At 43.8% G+C, this 16569-nt stretch overlaps 1 protein-coding gene across 1 annotated transcript in view; it reads right to left on the bottom strand.

Annotated features, from left to right (window-relative positions):
- CHL1 (cell adhesion molecule L1 like) overlaps positions 1-16569 on the bottom strand; it is a 76365-nt gene that overhangs the window by 12200 nt on the left and 47596 nt on the right. The window contains exons 10-21 of the mRNA XM_057379265.1: positions 15516-15627; positions 14664-14830; positions 12941-13106; positions 11482-11606; positions 9298-9399; positions 8901-9098; positions 7566-7636; positions 5066-5288; positions 3704-3819; positions 3343-3547; positions 3001-3123; positions 1625-1804 (exon numbers count right to left, since the gene is read on the bottom strand). Of these exons, the coding sequence (XP_057235248.1) occupies positions 1625-1804; positions 3001-3123; positions 3343-3547; positions 3704-3819; positions 5066-5288; positions 7566-7636; positions 8901-9098; positions 9298-9399; positions 11482-11606; positions 12941-13106; positions 14664-14830; positions 15516-15627 (1788 nt within the window). The remainder of the gene's footprint in view (positions 1-1624; positions 1805-3000; positions 3124-3342; positions 3548-3703; positions 3820-5065; positions 5289-7565; positions 7637-8900; positions 9099-9297; positions 9400-11481; positions 11607-12940; positions 13107-14663; positions 14831-15515; positions 15628-16569) is intronic.

Here is a 16569-nt window from a genome sequence, read left to right as displayed (position 1 = left end):
TCAAACCCCAAAGTACTGTGGAGTGCTCCATCACGGAGTTTCATTTCAGAGGGCACCACGTTTTATATCTGTCATTTACGTGGGTCATTCGAAATGATAAACTTTGACTCCTGAAATCACTCCCCTCCTTCAAAAAGAGAGATTGTTTTAATTTTGAGCAATTGCCTCGCTCCCCAAACCACAGCTCGAAACCCCAAGAAGGTCACTGAAAAAGAATGATTTTATTTTTTTTTTCCCCAGCCTATCATGTTTAGGTGAAAAATACCAGAACAATTTAGCCAGCAAATAATGATACAGAACTCTAACAGCATCTCAGTGACAGATGCAGTGCCCTAATTTAGGGTGGCTTGAGAACCAGCAAGGAGCACACATGAATCACAGAACTGAACCCTTGCAGCTTTCATTAATTATACTGCTCTAGCCCAAGAATATTCCACAGGAATCAGGAGCTGCCCCTGCTGAGAGTTTAGGAAAGTACAGAATCAGAACAAAATGAATGTCAGCATCTCATAAACCCTGACAGGGTTATTCCAAGAAGTTACAAACTTTCAAGGAGCCAAAACACATTATTCTGGCTGCCCAGTGAAGGCCAGAAAAGGTAATTAATGAGGGGAAATGGGGTGTTCTTAGCTTGGGGRAAAAAAGAGGTATTTTTCTTTCCTTAATGAAAATTAAATTTTAAACCATGGTGATCACTAGTTATTACTAGGTGAGTACCTGTATCCTACAGTGGGACTGGAGAGCTGAGGAGGACTTTTACAAGTGGGAAAAAAAAATGGCAGCTCCTGACTGGATCTCGAACTGGGACATGATGGCTTAAAACACTTTTCACATGTTTTTACCAGTATCTGAAGAGAATTCTGCAACTCAGAAATCCAACAGCACACAAACCATTTTTCTATTTCATATCAACATTGCTCCAGACTGTTATCTTTGCTAAAAACGATGCAGGCAGGACTCTTTTGCTTATCACATTCTCTTTCTCCTTCCCTGGGGTAAGAGCACAGCAATGGTTTCTGATTAATAGCAAGGAGCTGCTCCTCAGTATTGCAGAGCTCTCAGACTTGCTGAGCACAGTACATTTTATTTCATTCCAGCTGAAAGTGAAAGATGAGCTATCACAGAGTGCTTGGGATTTTCCTTTAAATCACTGCACATCAGTGTTCCAGCACAGGGTGTAAGTGGCACACAAATGTTCACTGCTGGTCTCTGATAAAATAATCATAAATAATGGAGTGAATGCAGTCAGAACTTCATGTTTATCTGGATTTTCCATGTCAAACAGCTGACCTCGATGTTGCTGGCAGTCCCCTACCTTCACGCACGGGCAGAATTTGTTTTTATAATATTACTGAGAACAGATTATCTGCATCTTCCATTTTCTGTCCGTGCCTGAATGCAGTTCACTCACTCCAGCATGGCTGGGTGGGAGCAGAAACAGGACTGCACAGCAAAACGAGACAGATGAGCCCTGCCTTCCTGCAGAACTGCACGGCCACATTCTTGCTCTCACGGCAAGAAAACAAATTTATTTCCCCTAATTACAAAGGAAACATCAAGCCTGGATTATTCCCGACAGATTTTCCTGCGACTGGCAGAGCCAAACCAGATGGTGTGAACTTACTGCCTTCAGCCAGTGTCTGTCCCTCGTCGGTGGCCGCCTTCCCGCAGCCCTTGGCTGTGCAAGCTTTGATGTAGAATTTGTATTTGGTGCTGGGGCTGAGCCCCGCCAGCCKCCAGCTCTGCACAGACACGTTGGCCACGCTCACGTCGCTCACCGCGCCCACCTCCTGCGTGGCRTTGACTGGGGGGAGAGAATTCAGTCAGAGCTGCGGGAAACAGGACCGTGGATTCATGGAATCATGGAAAAACTGAATCACAGGGTTGTGGAATCATGGAATCACAAAGAGCCACAGGACCATGGAATTACAGAATCATGGAAATATTGAATCATTGGGTCATGGAAACATGGAATTACAAAGAGCCACAGAACCATGGAATCACGGAATCATGGAAAAACTGAATCACACGGTCGTGAAATCACAGAGTCATAGAATCACAGAGTCATGGAGTCACAGAGTCATGGAAAAGCTGAATCACAGGGATAATGGAATCACAGAATCATGGAATCACAAGGTCACGGAATCACAGAATCACAGAATCAGAGAATAACTGAATCACAGAGTTGTGTAGTCACAGAATAATTGAATCACAGGGTCACAGAACCACGGAATCACAGAATCACAAAAAAACTGAATCACAGAGTCACTGAATCACAGAATAATTGAGTCACAGAGTCACTGAATCACAAAGTTCAGGAAGTCACAGAGTCACGGAATCACAGGGTCAGAATCACAGAATAATTGAATCACAGTCACAGAGTCACAGAGTAACGGAATCACAGAATCATGGAATCACAGAGCCGCAGAATCCCAGAATCACTCAATCACAGAATCACAGGATAAACTGGGTTGGAAACGACCTTGGAGATCATCAAGTCCAACCCATGACCCAGCACCACCTCAATCAACCAAACCACAGCACCGAGTGCCACATCCAGGCTTTGTTTAACACCTCCAAGGACAGTGACTCCACCACCTCCCTGGACCCAATCTCTCTTTCTATGAAGAATTTTTTTCCTGAAGTCCTGCCTAAACTTCCCCTGGAGCAGCTTAAGGCTTTGTCCTCTCATTCTGTCGCTGTTCCCTGGGAGAAGAGCCCAATCCCCACCTGGCTGTACCCTCCCTTCCAAGGGGTTGGAGAGAGTGAGAAGGTCCTCCTGAGCCTCCTTTTCTCCAGGCTAAACAACCCCATCTCCCTCAGCCGTTCTCCACAAGGCTGGTGCTCCAGGCCCTTCAGCAGCCTTGTCCTGCACTGCCAGGGGAGAGCATTCAGCAGGGAGTGGGATGGAAGAAGGATGGGTGAGTGGATCTCCACTCCTGCCAGGGATTTAATGGGATTGATCCCCTCTGTGTCCTTCAGAGCACAGCAGGCACGTACTTATCTGGTACTGCAGGATGTAGCCAGTCAGGTGGCCRTTGGCTCTCTTGGGAAGGCCCCAGGACAGGGTGACCGAGTCCTTGTCGAAGTTCAGGATCCTGAGAAAACGTGGCTGCTCAGGGACTGGAAGACAAGGCAGGAGCTTTCAGAGGAGAGTGAACAGCTCTGTCCCTACAAACACTCGTTAAATGAGGATAAAATTTAACACCCACAGCTCTCCTTTCAAGTGAAGGGTTCTGTAAACAGCAGAGATTTTACAGCTACCTTAAATAGGGGAATCAACTCATCCCAAGGACAATTTCAATGTGGATCCCTCCATCCCATACTCTCCTCATGCCTCACCTCCTTCTGGAGTCTCAAACACCACAGGGGAGCTCTCAGGGCCGTCTCCTCTGGAATTAAAAGCCAGAACCGTCAGGCGGAATTCACTGAAGGGCTCCAGGCCAGGAATCATCCCGTAGTTCCTGTCCCCTACAAACGTCAGGAAGTGTTTCTCGGGGTGATGCCTCTTTCCATCCAGCATGCTTTTGGTTTTCCACCAGCTGACCTGCATGGACATTGAGATTTTTGTTAACAAATTACGTTGTCTGGGGCTGAACGTGATCATGATCTCTCTTACCTTCCCAGAAATGAGAGATTCTAATCTGGGATTCATTTAGGGGTTTATTCAACCACACACAAATATTTATAGAGAATTTGTAACCTTGTAGCCTCTTAAGTGYCCACGGACTCTGTCCCTCGGGATGCCAAGCCAGAAGACTTCGACCAGGGTGCTGTTCACAACCTCCACTGACACACCCGAAGGGGCAGCATCTGGAACTGTAAAAACAAAAATTCCAGCGGTTAAAGACACTTCCACGAGCCCAGATTCTCCCAGCTCCCAGCTCCATGCCTTGGCTTTCCAGCTCAAGCTGTRCCACTTCATGCAGTCTCACTGCAAGCCAGGAAAAAGCCATTMCACCTGCATCCAGTGGATGGAATGGGCCAATAAATATTATTTTTCTGTACCAGGGTTTTCTGCTGAGGGTTGGGATACATGTGCACTGRGACACATGAATTTCTACATCAGTATTTATGATTTCCTGTTTCAAGCAATGCTTACAGCAGTGAGAAGAATAAAAAAATGATTAACACRGCACTCAAGAAGGCAATCATAAAGTTTTTTTTATAATCAATTTCATTTTACAACTAAGCTCATTAAACAGTAGGATTTTAATCACTGCATTAACGTAGAGAGCTGTTACAGGGCCTGAAAAAAAAGCAGGCCTTGATCCATTGACAACTGAAATTCAAGGAAAATTTTCCACTGATAAAATTAGACTCATCAGAGAYGGATAGAGAAAAGAAACATGCTGTGGAGTTCCTTTCTTCTTGTACCCGCTAGTCACCAGCTCTTCTGCACCAAGAAACCTTCCTGTTCCCATCTTGGGGTGTGCAGTGGGGATTGACCACCACCAAGTCCATTTCAGGCACTGAAACTCCAGCTGGGAGCCATGGAAAACCATGGGAAAAAAAACAGAAACCAGGCTGGAGAAGGTGACACATTCTTCAAGGACTCATAGACCAGGTACCACCAGCACACAACCCTGGTGGTGTGATTTAAACCCTGTGATTTAAACACATGGGCATGTGGCATTGCCTGCACATTCACTTACACACCCAGTGCCTGCCAGTTTGTCCCCAGTTGTCAGAGCATTTAAATTCTGGCAGGGTTAAACTGCTGGGTCAAACCTCAGAGAACCAAAACGTTTTTTTCTCACCAAGCACAACACGACTGCCACGCTTCAGAGCCTTCTCACGGGCTGTGGCCTTCCAACAAGCACCCAGATGAGGCCAACAACTGAGATTAATGAGAGCACAAGTGACCTTTCCAAAAAAAAAAAACCCCACACTCGGGCAGGCTGGCATCCAGACACCCAGCACGGGTCATGGCCACACCTCACAGAGCCCATCAGGCCGAGCACTGGAATTTCTGCAGCTCTGAGCTGCCTCATCCATCACTCCACACCCGGAGCTTTGCAGCACGAGAAAACCCCATTTTCACTGTGAATTTCCTGCTACTCACAGTCCTCTCCTGAGTATCCAATGGTGATGTTTGGCTCGGGGCCAGCCCCCAGGTTATTGACCGCCTGCACCTTGATCTCGTAAGGCACGAAGGTGGGAACGTTGCGCACGCTCAGCGAGTGTTTCTTCACCAGCTCCTCGTTCCAGTCCGTCTCCACGCCACGCTGCCTCCAGCTGACTTTGTACTCCAGCCCYGGCCCGTTCCTCTCCACAGGCTTCAGGGGCTGGGAAAAGTGAAAAGAGATCCTGTCTGATTTGTTTTAATCGTGAAACAGCAGCTGAGAGGAGAGGGGATAATTATGAAATGGGCAATACAACGCCGGGAGAGAAAAGGGGCAAAAAACCCCCGAGCTTTCTGCTGTTACTTTTATTTCAAGACAACTGGAATAACAACACTGTGACCTCAAGAGACAAGAGGGTGAAAAGCTCAGATTAAAATCCAGATTAATTGCTGGGAGCTGTATTTCTGCATCCCACATACATCAGGTTTTGTTTTGCCACAGGTTTTGCTGTGCGATGTAAAACCACACACCTTCAGCACAACGGAACTGCACATTTTGGCATAAGGATGTGTGCGCCTTTTAGCAGAGATAAAATTTGCATTTTATCTTAGAATTTTATGCAGCGCAGCAAGTTGGGTCATTAAAATTTAGATTTGTTCTAACTACACACCAAATGGTTGAAATTATGCCTGGACATTTAATGTGCAACTGCTGGGCCGCTCTGGTTTCACCAATCAGCTGAAGAACTCACCCCAGCAGGGTTTCCAGCTAATTAACATGAATTTATAAAATATTAGGAGGTGTATGGCAATAGCTTGTCAGGAGACATCCTCCAGTTGAGTTGATTTCTCTGAAAATGAACCRCTTTAATTAATAAAATTAAATATTACTACCCAAAAATGCTGAGGGTCGTTCCAGTCCACTGAAACAGCTGGGGGTGTTCCCCACCATATATTCTGCTTTTAATAGTATTTAAATATATGCAAATATTAAATGTGCAATAGCTGGTTTGCATCCAAGAGGTCTGATAGAAAATGGCATCAAATTCCAGCAGAAAGTGATGCCCCCCTGATGCTCCTCATGCACGGGGAGACCAAAATCTGGGGGATCTGCAAGAATTGCCACTGATCTGCTCTGCTGTAAGGATCTTTGGGATGACAGAGGCAAAGGAATTGGGAGATTGGGCAGTTTTCTCACAGGCACCACCTCCAGGGCAAAGATTTGCAAGAGAAGCTGGAGAAGTAAAAAAATTCCTACTAAAAAATGACTTCTCGTACAGAGTTAAATTGCAGCACTGCTTGACTCTTTATTTTGATCTCCCTTAAAGCTGCAAATCCTTGGCTGGAAATCCAGTCACTAAAGCTCAGCTGGCCTCTTAATCCAAAATAGGCAGATTAAAATCATTCTGCAGCCTTTGTCTGTCAGAAATAGCAAGTGCAGTGCCCAGTAGCTCCTCTGAAAAGCATGCAGGAAATGCCATAAATAAATGAATATCCTGTTTAACAGCATCCTAATGATTCAACGAGATTTAACAAAGCTTTTCTATCCCATTCTCTCCTTTCAGGCTCAGCTTTCAGTTCCAGTTTTGCCCCGTCTGAGCGGTGATTATGAACTTGTGGGTGCTCAAAGAAGTGTTGGCCATCCCAGTATTTCCCAGTAACCAGACTGGGTACTAAAACTGCATTTCATTGATGCATCAAAACTGGAAAAGAGCCCCAAGGTCATCAAGTTCAACCTTTTTGAGAGGATAAAAAAACTTTTCTTTCTCCCCTGACCCTGGGCTAAAAATCCCCTTCAAATCCAAGTCTGTGGATCTTGAGGGACATCTTCTTTTGGACACAATTAAATCTCAAACTCGGCATCCCCAATGGGGAAACGTTTGTTGTTCTTCACTGGGAACAGCAGATTGAAGGGTAAATCTCATGCAAATCATTTGTAACTCCAGCCCCAACAAAACCCTGCTTCCTGAAGGAATGYACAACTCAACTCTTGGCACAGAAGCTCGAGGCTTAAAAGCCAGGAAATTTGAAGTCTGGGAGCCATCCTCAAGACTTTTACATAATTCCTTTGATGCACATCACAGGCTTTGGAGGTTTATCCACATGTCTTTAGTTCTCGGAGTAAAAATTCAAGCTCACGTCCTCTCGGACAAGGGATCTGCAGCATTTTTAAACTTCCAGGCTGGAAGGGCAGAAGGCATGAGCAGGAGTGTTTAGGGCAGCATCCCCTCCCTGGGCCTGGCTGATAATTTTAATTGCAGAGCAGGGTGAGATCACCATTGTTTGAAGCAGTTTCTTGCATTCAAGAAGCAGAGAAGAGCAAATTTTGGGGAATTCTCACTCTGCTTTACAGGACTTCTGTATTTTTTTAACATCATAAAAACCACTCTTCTGAAACCAAAATGATACCGGGGGTAAAAATCCAGAATACATTTAAGTCAAATTCACTTTTCAGAAGAGTAAAGGATCATYCCTATAGGATTTGCTAATATTCTCTTACCTCCCATTTCATCACCATTTCATTGGGTTCAGAAGCTTCGACTCGGATGTTCTCTGGGTTTTTATCTGGAGCTGAAACCACACAGGTGACAAGGTCAGTTTGCACATCCCAAGTTTTATTTAGCATTTAAATGCCAAAAAGGATGTGAAATTCCCCTATTAGTGACAGACACTTCAACAAAAAAAAAACATCCATGAGATGAATTCCTTGGATCAGCAAAGCTGACAGGATCCAAACACGTCATTTATGCAGTTTGGATTCCTAAGTGCCCCAGTTGGCTGAAGCCAGAAGCTCACAGGAAACTGTGACTTTTTGGGTTTGAAAGCACCAGATGTAGGGGGATTATGAGGAAGAGATTTTTCTCCCCGTGGGGATAGCAGACAGAAGGTGCATCATTAGAGRGATGCACGCAGCTGAAAAGCTGAAGAAGGACCTGAAATTGGAGCAAATGGGGAAAAAAAGGGAGAAAAATGCCAAGGAATGCAAATGCTGTGCTGAACAGTTGGCCTCTAAGACGACTTTCACGGAGATTACATTTTCTGAACACTCAGTAAATTGAGATTTTTGACAAGTTTAGTGCTTCTGAAAGGCTCCCAGTAAATCCAGCCCTTCTCCAGGAGTTTCTCACCCATGAAGAGCTGCAAAGGGTGGAAAATCAGCAGAATGGGGTGCTGGAGGTACCCTGATAGGAAAACCCAGCAGCGTGAGCTCCTCCCTTTGGAGGAAAATCCTGGTTTGGAAAATCCTCTGGAATTTTCTGCAGCACAGCAAGTCGGGTCATTAAAATTTAGTTTTTTTTCTAACAGCACATCAAATGCTCAAAACAACTCCTGGACATTCRATGTGCAACTGCTGGGCTGCTCTTTTTAACCAGACACTGAAGAATTTACCCCAGCAGGGCTCCCATCTCATTAATATCTTATAATATCAGAATATGGCTTGGCACAAAACATCCTCCAGCTGGTTTTATCTCTCTGAAAATGCACTGCTTTAATTAATACAGTCCATTTCAGCGATTACCTGCCCCAYCAAAATTGTTGGGGGTTATTCCAGCCCACAGAACCAGCTGGGGATGTTTCCCACCACAGGAGTTTTTACTCAAAAATAATAAATACCTTTAATATTTAGTTAATAAATAATATTGTATTATTATTATTAAATAATATTAAATATTTAATCAATAAATAATATTAAATACATCCAATAATCCCTGGGGCTGCCAAGCAGCAGAAGCAACCCTGAATTCTTCACATCCTCTGGAGCACAGAAAGGCACAAATATTCCCCAAAAAAACCCTAAAAATGCTATTTTTGAGCAGAATTTTTGCAGGTTTACCAGCTGGAGGGGTTGCATAGCGCAGGGATGGTTTGCTGGGTTGGCTCCTGCCCACGGCGTTGACCGACACCACGCGGAACTGGTAATTCACATACGGGGCCAGCGCCAGCACGGCCGTGGTGTCATTCCCYGGCACTCTGCTGAGCTCCTGCCACCTCCCCGGCTCCCAGTGGTTCTCCTCAAACTCTATAATCGACTCTGGGCAGGAAAAGAGACACAAAAACAACAACAAAAAAAAAAAGATTAAAAAAACAGCACGGGTGGAAATGAACTTACAACGAACTCTTGCGGTTAAAGTGGTGAAATCTGGCCGTGAGCAGGGTTCGTGTCCTGAGACAACCAGGACGTGCCAGAATTGTGAACAGCACCAAAAATGATGCTCAAAACTCCTTCCTACCATTAACAGGGCTGTTATGGCTGTCCCCAGCTTTCCAGGAGAGCCGAACGCTCCGGTTTTGGTTTTCCGAGAGCTCGAGGTCTTCTGGTGGCTCAGGAACATCTGAGAAATACAGAAAAAGGCGTCAAGAGTCTATTTTCATAGGGTTGGAATGGCACATGAGTGAACACGGTGTTTCAAGATGGGTAAATGGCGTGAAGCGGGAATTGCTTTGAAAAATCCATTTTCCTACAGAAAACCAAGTTGGATCGTCTGGTGCTCATTTTTCCATATCCTTGTCAAATCCATTTCCAGCCACCCTGCAGCCACAGATTATCTTTTTTTTCCAAATCAGCCTCAAGATCAATTTAATCATTAATGGATTTTGACACTGCCCTGAGCAGGATGTTGTGCCAGCAGCTCTGGGATTTGCCCTGGGACAAACCAGAGTGGGAGAAGGAGGCTCAGCTCTGACAGTTTTGGCTTTTTSGGSTGTGAGTGAAAGGAGAACTGAGATYCATCATCCCATGGGGATCTGCCTTTACAGGGAACTGGGAAATTCACTGCCTGCAGCCCAACTAAGGCTGTCCCAATTAAACTTTTGGCTGACAATGTCAATTCTTACAGGAATTTCACCCCCACGAGGGTCTTTGTCATTGTAAAAGAAATTAATTGAGTTCTGTACTGATCCTTTTAAAATTACAATACTGAGTTATCATCTCAGGTTACATCAAAAAGTTTAAAAGTTTATATTTAGATTTTCTTTCCTTTTCATTGCATTTCTTTCCCTGTTTCTGCAGTGCCTGGGAAAGATCAGGAAATCAGAGTTTCATCCACAAGCATTTTGTTGTTCTATGCTTGAGGCAGAGCTGGTTAAAATTCAATATATTAATTTAAAGATGGTGATGGTGCATCTTAAAGATACTCACCCCTCTACCTGTTCATTAAAATCCAACAAATCCTTATTTTACTCRARCTGAATAYTTATTTTACTCTTAGTTGCCCCTATTCTGATGTCTCCATCTGTGCCATTTTTAGTTCTTCAGTCATCCCACAAGTCTTTGACAAAAACCTGAATTTTTCCCTTGGAAAATGGCAGATATTGCTAATTCACCAAGACCTYTCTCATGTACAATAAACAAGGAAAAAGAGCACAAAACTGTTTTTCTTCYCCTGCAAACCACCTTTTTAAAAAGGAATAAAGTGCCTTATGAAATTTTCATAAGTAAAGTAACGAATAGCYTGCAAACACTTTGAATTATACAGCACTGAAGGACACAGCACCATAAATAATGTGCACAGCATCTTCCTAATTTACTATTTGCTTAAAAATATCACTCCTTTAAAAAGTGCAAAAACATCTTGAAGGGCAGATTGACTTATTTCTCGCTGCAATCATTGCGAGAAATACATAAAAACGTAAAATGAAGTAAAAATTAATGTAATTAAAATGATGCAAAGCTGTCACAGAAYCATGGGATCAGGGAATGGTTTGGGTTGGAAGGGATTTAAAGGTTAATGAATTCCAGTTCCCTGGAAGGGACAGTCCCACCAGCCCAGGCTGGCCAGAACTGAGAGCACAAAGCAGAATTTTGGCTGTTGGCTGCTGTCCTTGGGTGCAAGGGGAATACAGTGCACCCCAAGTTCATCTTCTSCATTTCCAGGGAGGGGTGCAGGCTGTGGGGATGCTCACACCAAGGAGTCAAGGCTTTTTTCTGCTGTGGACTTGCTGAGATTCACTGAGATAAAGAATCTTTTTAGGCTCTTAACTCTCAGTGATCTTCAGAGGAGCTGCACGTCCCAGCACTGCCCTGAGATCCTTCAAMAAAAACCAAATTCTGGTGCAAACCTCCAGGAAAGTGGAGAGAAGGACTGGCCAAGGCTTTCAAAGCAGCAGCAGGGCCATTCTTAACTGCTCTTACACTTTCCAGCCTGGGCAGGTCCTACAGCCCCTGAGCTGAGACAAAAATGTAAAGAGTGTCCCTCTCTACAGAAAAACCAAAATATAATTGGAGTTTGTGTCAGCAGCGCCATTCCCGGGGATAAGGGACAGCACAGCTGAGGCTGAGGAGTGAGAGTCTCTGTGAAATTGGGTTATTGAGGCTCTGTGAGAAGCAAGGAAGGGCTGCAGAGGCAATTCCTGCTGCGAGGAGCTGTTCCTATGGTGAGAAAAAGAATAAAATATATATATACCATCGACCTTACCCAGGACGATGAGCTGCGCCTCGGCCGTGGCCGTGTCCAGAGCGGTGCTGGCCACGCACGAATAAACCCCCTGATCCTCCAGGAGCACACTGCCTATGAACAGAGTGTCCCTGTCCACAACGACCCTGCAGGGCCAAAAATAAATAAAATCAAAAAAGGAAAGAAAAATCTGTAATATTAATAAAACACAGACACGTTGTTCTGTGAAACATTGATCAAAAAAAGAACTTGGCACAGGACATTTTGATTAAATAGTTGCACACACATTTTGATTAAATAAATAGTTGCACACACATTTTTTTTAGATAGTTTGATGAGCCTATCCCATTAAAATGTAATTGTGGCTCTGTTTTACACCATCCTGAGAACAATTGTTAGTATTTTGTGGCAATTCAGCCTCTGTGGCTGGAAGCTGGCCTGTCAATCCTGCTCTGAAAAGAGCCACAGTGATGTGCCCTGGATGAGTGTCTGGGACATGGCATTTTGGCACGTCATTAATGAGACAAATATACGGAATTTTGAAAGGAAAACTGAGCATTCCCAAGGGGATGTGTCATGTCCAAAGCATCAGGGAAGCCTCCATGAACCCAAGGACATTGGCCCTGTGGCACACACAGCATTTCCTTGGCACTGCCCACCATCCCAGGAGGGCTCAGCAGGGTTTTCAGCCTCCCCAACACTGCAGGATTTAAAAAACCATTTCTGTCCTGTGGTAATTAATAAAGATATCTTATTGAACACTCTGGGACCTGTCCCATGGAATAAAGGCAGAGCTCCATCCCCTTAATGCCAAKGGAAACCCAAAAACGGGACAAAATTCAGCCTGGACCTGCAAATCCTAAACTATGCAGGAAAAACTCCTTGCTTTTACCTATAGGATTTTAGGCAGAATCTCTGAAATCTGTTTTCCATTGCTTCAACATTGCAAAGACTTTGTTTTGGCCAAATAAGTACAAATTACAGGAAAACACTGGTTCCACTGAAGTGGAGTAACAATCTCCCAGTTCACTGCACTGGGGCAGGGTTGTGTTTTTGGGTTGGGACAACATTTCTATTATATATATTTTTAAAAAGAGTATTTTATATATATGGATTGATAGGTATATTTATATTTCTATATTTATATTGTAAATATATATAAATATGTATATGTATTAYATATACATTCTRTATWAATATGTATAGTATTTTGTATRTATATATATRTATATAAATTTATAACTTTATATTCTGCTGTGATGGTGAGAGAATTAATAAACCCCAAACCCATTTGGCTCCAAACTCAGAGCTGCATTTCCATTTAGATGTGTGTAAAATGCAGATCTCCTCACACACCACACGAAGAATTCAGTGCAGACACMAATTTGCATTTCAAGCCATTAAAGCTCATGTTTAATGAAACTCCTGCTCCAGCCCCTCACCAGATTATCCAGCTGAGATCAAGGGCAGCCCCACTCACCTGCCTCCTCCCGTGCTGTTGACTGGCAGCTCATCTCCATCCTTCCTCCAGGATAATTTAAAAGTGTGTTTCAAGTGGGAATCATACTCAGCCTGGCATTTCAGTAAAACGGAATGYGATTTCAGCACTCGGGGGTTCTTCGGAGTAACAACAAGAGTTGTGGCGTCTGATTGATCACAGAAAAACACTTTGATTAGCAGAGAGAGGGGCTATTACAGCAAATTTTCACTGAGCACTTCATCTGTAAAAATCAACCTCAGGAGCACCAATCATATCTTTTTTTTTTTTTTTTTGGTTATGCACACAAACATTTCAAGTGAAGGATGGCAGGGTTTGAAATAGACATTTGCCAGGATTTCATTCTTGCATCCCAAAGCAATTTTTTTGTCTCAAAACGTTTTTTAGTTCCTCCAAACCAAAGTGCTCCAGGAAAAAAAAAAATACAAAAAATCCACCAAAAAAAAAAGTCACAGGTGAAAATCCTTGTTAGCAGCCTGTCATGAAATGGATGATAAAAAAAAAAAAACTTGAATATGATTTTTATGTCTAATTGCCATTTGAAATAAGCTCTGGCAATGACCCAAGAAAAATTACAAGCTTATTAAAGTCAAGTGAGAAAAAATTATTGCAATCAAGTTTGTTCTTTTAATTGACTGTAATCGGAATGCAGAAACAGATGAATAAGTGAGARGAAAGCACTTAGCTGAATTTATTTCTGCAGTGAAACGTTGCTCTGTGAGAATTTCATTGTTCATTTTCATGTTTATTATCACTGTAAAAATTCACAAAGCCAAGGGAGTGGGTGGAAATGGAACACAAAAGAGTGGGCTTTTGCCTCAAGTTTGTCACAGCAAACCTACATCAGACAGCGCTTTAGAGAACTTTGCTAATTGAGTATTTAAGGGTTTTTGTTTTTTTTTTTTCATTGGCAAGCCCTAAATCCCAATAAATTTGTAAAAAAAAAAACCCACTAAATGCAACCTGGCGCCTCAACAGGAGCTGCCCACTGCCATCAAACCCTTCAGGGAAAACCCCTCCTGCGATCCAAGAAATCCCTTAAAACAGAGCTGGAACACAAGGGATGGACCTAAAACTTAAAATAAACACATCTGAGCAATTTTTTTTTTTCTCTCTTTACAAATATTTATCAAAAATCCGGCCCAGTGCAAAGTCCTTAAACCAGCAGACCCCTGCAAAGGGCTGGGTGTCCTTCATGGGGGTGAATCCAGTTTGGGATGTGATGAACAGACGGGAGGAGCTCCAGGGCAGGGGGGATCCCACTACACAGGGGGAAGCAGGAGCACATCTGGCTCAGCCCAGACCCACATCTGGACCCCACCAAGCCCAGGAGCACAGGGAGGGCCCCCAAGGTCCAGCCAAGAACCTGCCCTGAGAGTAATAGGGCAAAAAAAGAGGGGAAATCCTTTCAAGACCATGGAGTTGATGGGTGTGTAAATCACATATTTTTGGTGGCTTGTGCAGCTTCTGAAAGGGTCAAGAAGAAAGTGAAGAAATCCAGCTGAAAAACTGGGATTATATTAAAGGCTACACATGTATGAGACCTGTGACAATTCCAGCTCATGGCATCCACAGAATTCCTAAATTCACAGAACAAATCTGTAATCTGGCACGAATGTTTACTAATTACGTATTTCCCAAAAAACTGTGTGCATAGAACCTTAGCAGCTGTGATTTTTTTTTTCTGTTCAGAGTGAGACCTCACCCCTTATATCCAGATTAGCAGTGATGGCTCTTTTCCCCACAGAGTTTGCAGCCCAGCAGGCGTAGGATCCYGAATCCTCCTTCCTCGTGTCCTTGATCTCCAGCGTGCCATTRCTGTTTAATTTGTAGCGGAATGTGGAGAGGGGCTCTATGCTGTCATCCTTCGTCCTAAAGGTGACAAAAAYGGGTCTGGGTTACTGCAGGAAGTGTTATTTCATGGTTAGGGGTTATTGCAGGGCAGTTTGGGGACCCAGCTCTGCCCCTGAGCAATTCATGTCASCATTAGTGGGACAATTTATCCACGTGAAGCAAATCATAAAGGGACCTCAGAGTCCTGCACACCAAACCCACGGGGACAGAGTCCAAAAAAGGTCTCTAAAATACTCTGTCCTTAATCTATAGCTGTCACCTGCAATTTTATTGCACCTGTCAGCTGCCCTGACAATCCTGTGATTTGCAGCCCTGTGGAACCGTGTCCAGGGGAATGTGATCTGTAAGTCACTGTGTCTCCACCTCAGTAATGTGTCCAAACTGGAATTGTTGCCAAAATTAAACRGAGTTTGATGAAGCTGCAGCAGGATTTGGCTGCATTCAGCATGGCTTTGCTTTATGCACAGCCTGGCAAATGTCTCACACAGGTGTTGGGGACTGCCAAGAACTCTTTTTTTTTTACAAACCAGACCTTCAGAAATCTTAAGAGTGCACATAAAACGTGAAAACTTACAGTGTGTACAGCGTTGTTACAGATTTCTATTCTTCACTCCATAGAAATAACAACTAGCAGACYTTTCAGTCTTGAGGGAGCCTGTAGGAACTTTTTTAATGTTAAAATATTAAATTTCCGGTATCTTACCATCTGACATCTGCTTCAGGTGAGGCGAAGATGTCACAGTGCAGGAAGGCGCTGTAACCCACGACTGTGGCGTAGTTCTCCCCGTCTGAGGTCAGAATGAGGGGAGCAATATCTGCAGGAGAGAGTGAGAAATAAACACCAGCCCTTCCTTACCCCCTTTTCCAGCAAGGATGGRAGGCTGAGGTGTTTAATGGCAATTTCACAGCGCTTTGGAAGCAGCAGCTGAGCCCTCACAAGGTTCACTGGCAGAGATAACAGGGGATTGCTGCTGGACACGTCAGAAATTGAAACATCAGTGTGCTCCAGGACAGAAAGCAGAGCCTCTTCTGCTGCCTTTTTTTTTTCTTTTTTTTCTGTTAAATAAATTCCCATCACTTCCTTTCTTCAAAGGAGAGACTGAGCATGGCAACTGAAATTAGAGATTAACAATAAACTTAAAAATTCAAAACCAGGGTTGTGGTCACAGTGCAGTCCCCAGTGGTTTCACTACATTTGAAGTTTTTGAGTCCAATCAAAACCATGTTTTTAAAACACAGAAAATATCAAAGCTCAGGAGTGTCTGTGCTAAGCACATAATATTGTCCATGATAAAACCTGTTGCATTAACTTGGAAAATATTTCTTAAAATCTGGGGCAAACTCAGAGGAACTGTGAGATGGTCACAAGCCCCAGGCTGCTCTGAGGATTGAGCCTTGGGGTGTTGGATGTGATCCCTGGGAGGGGACAGCCGGATGGACTTGATGATTTAGGATTTCAGTTTCTCTATTTCCATGTCTCTGTACCCCTGGGATTCTTCAGTGTTTCACTCCAGACTCCACAGACAGTGCTGAGCTCCTGCTCTCCCATTTTTACACAAAACAATTCCTCTGCAGCCCCAAACTCAAGGACACCTCCCTCTGCCAGACCCCAAGAGATGGAAACAAGAGAGAATTGGGGGAGCCAACTTGGAGTCAATGACTGCATTGGCTGAGCTGCAATTGGAGGATTCAGGCCCGATGTGCAAATGGACAAAAGTGAGAAAGGGTGAAAAACCCGTGAGCCATTGTCCATTGTG

The sequence above is a fragment of the Malurus melanocephalus genome, unplaced genomic scaffold (genome assembly GCF_030028575.1).
Source record: "Malurus melanocephalus ecotype Western Australia unplaced genomic scaffold, MMel_1.1 scaffold_398, whole genome shotgun sequence".
NCBI lineage: Eukaryota > Metazoa > Chordata > Aves > Passeriformes > Maluridae > Malurus > Malurus melanocephalus.
This window is presented reverse-complemented; position numbering and strand designations above follow the sequence as displayed.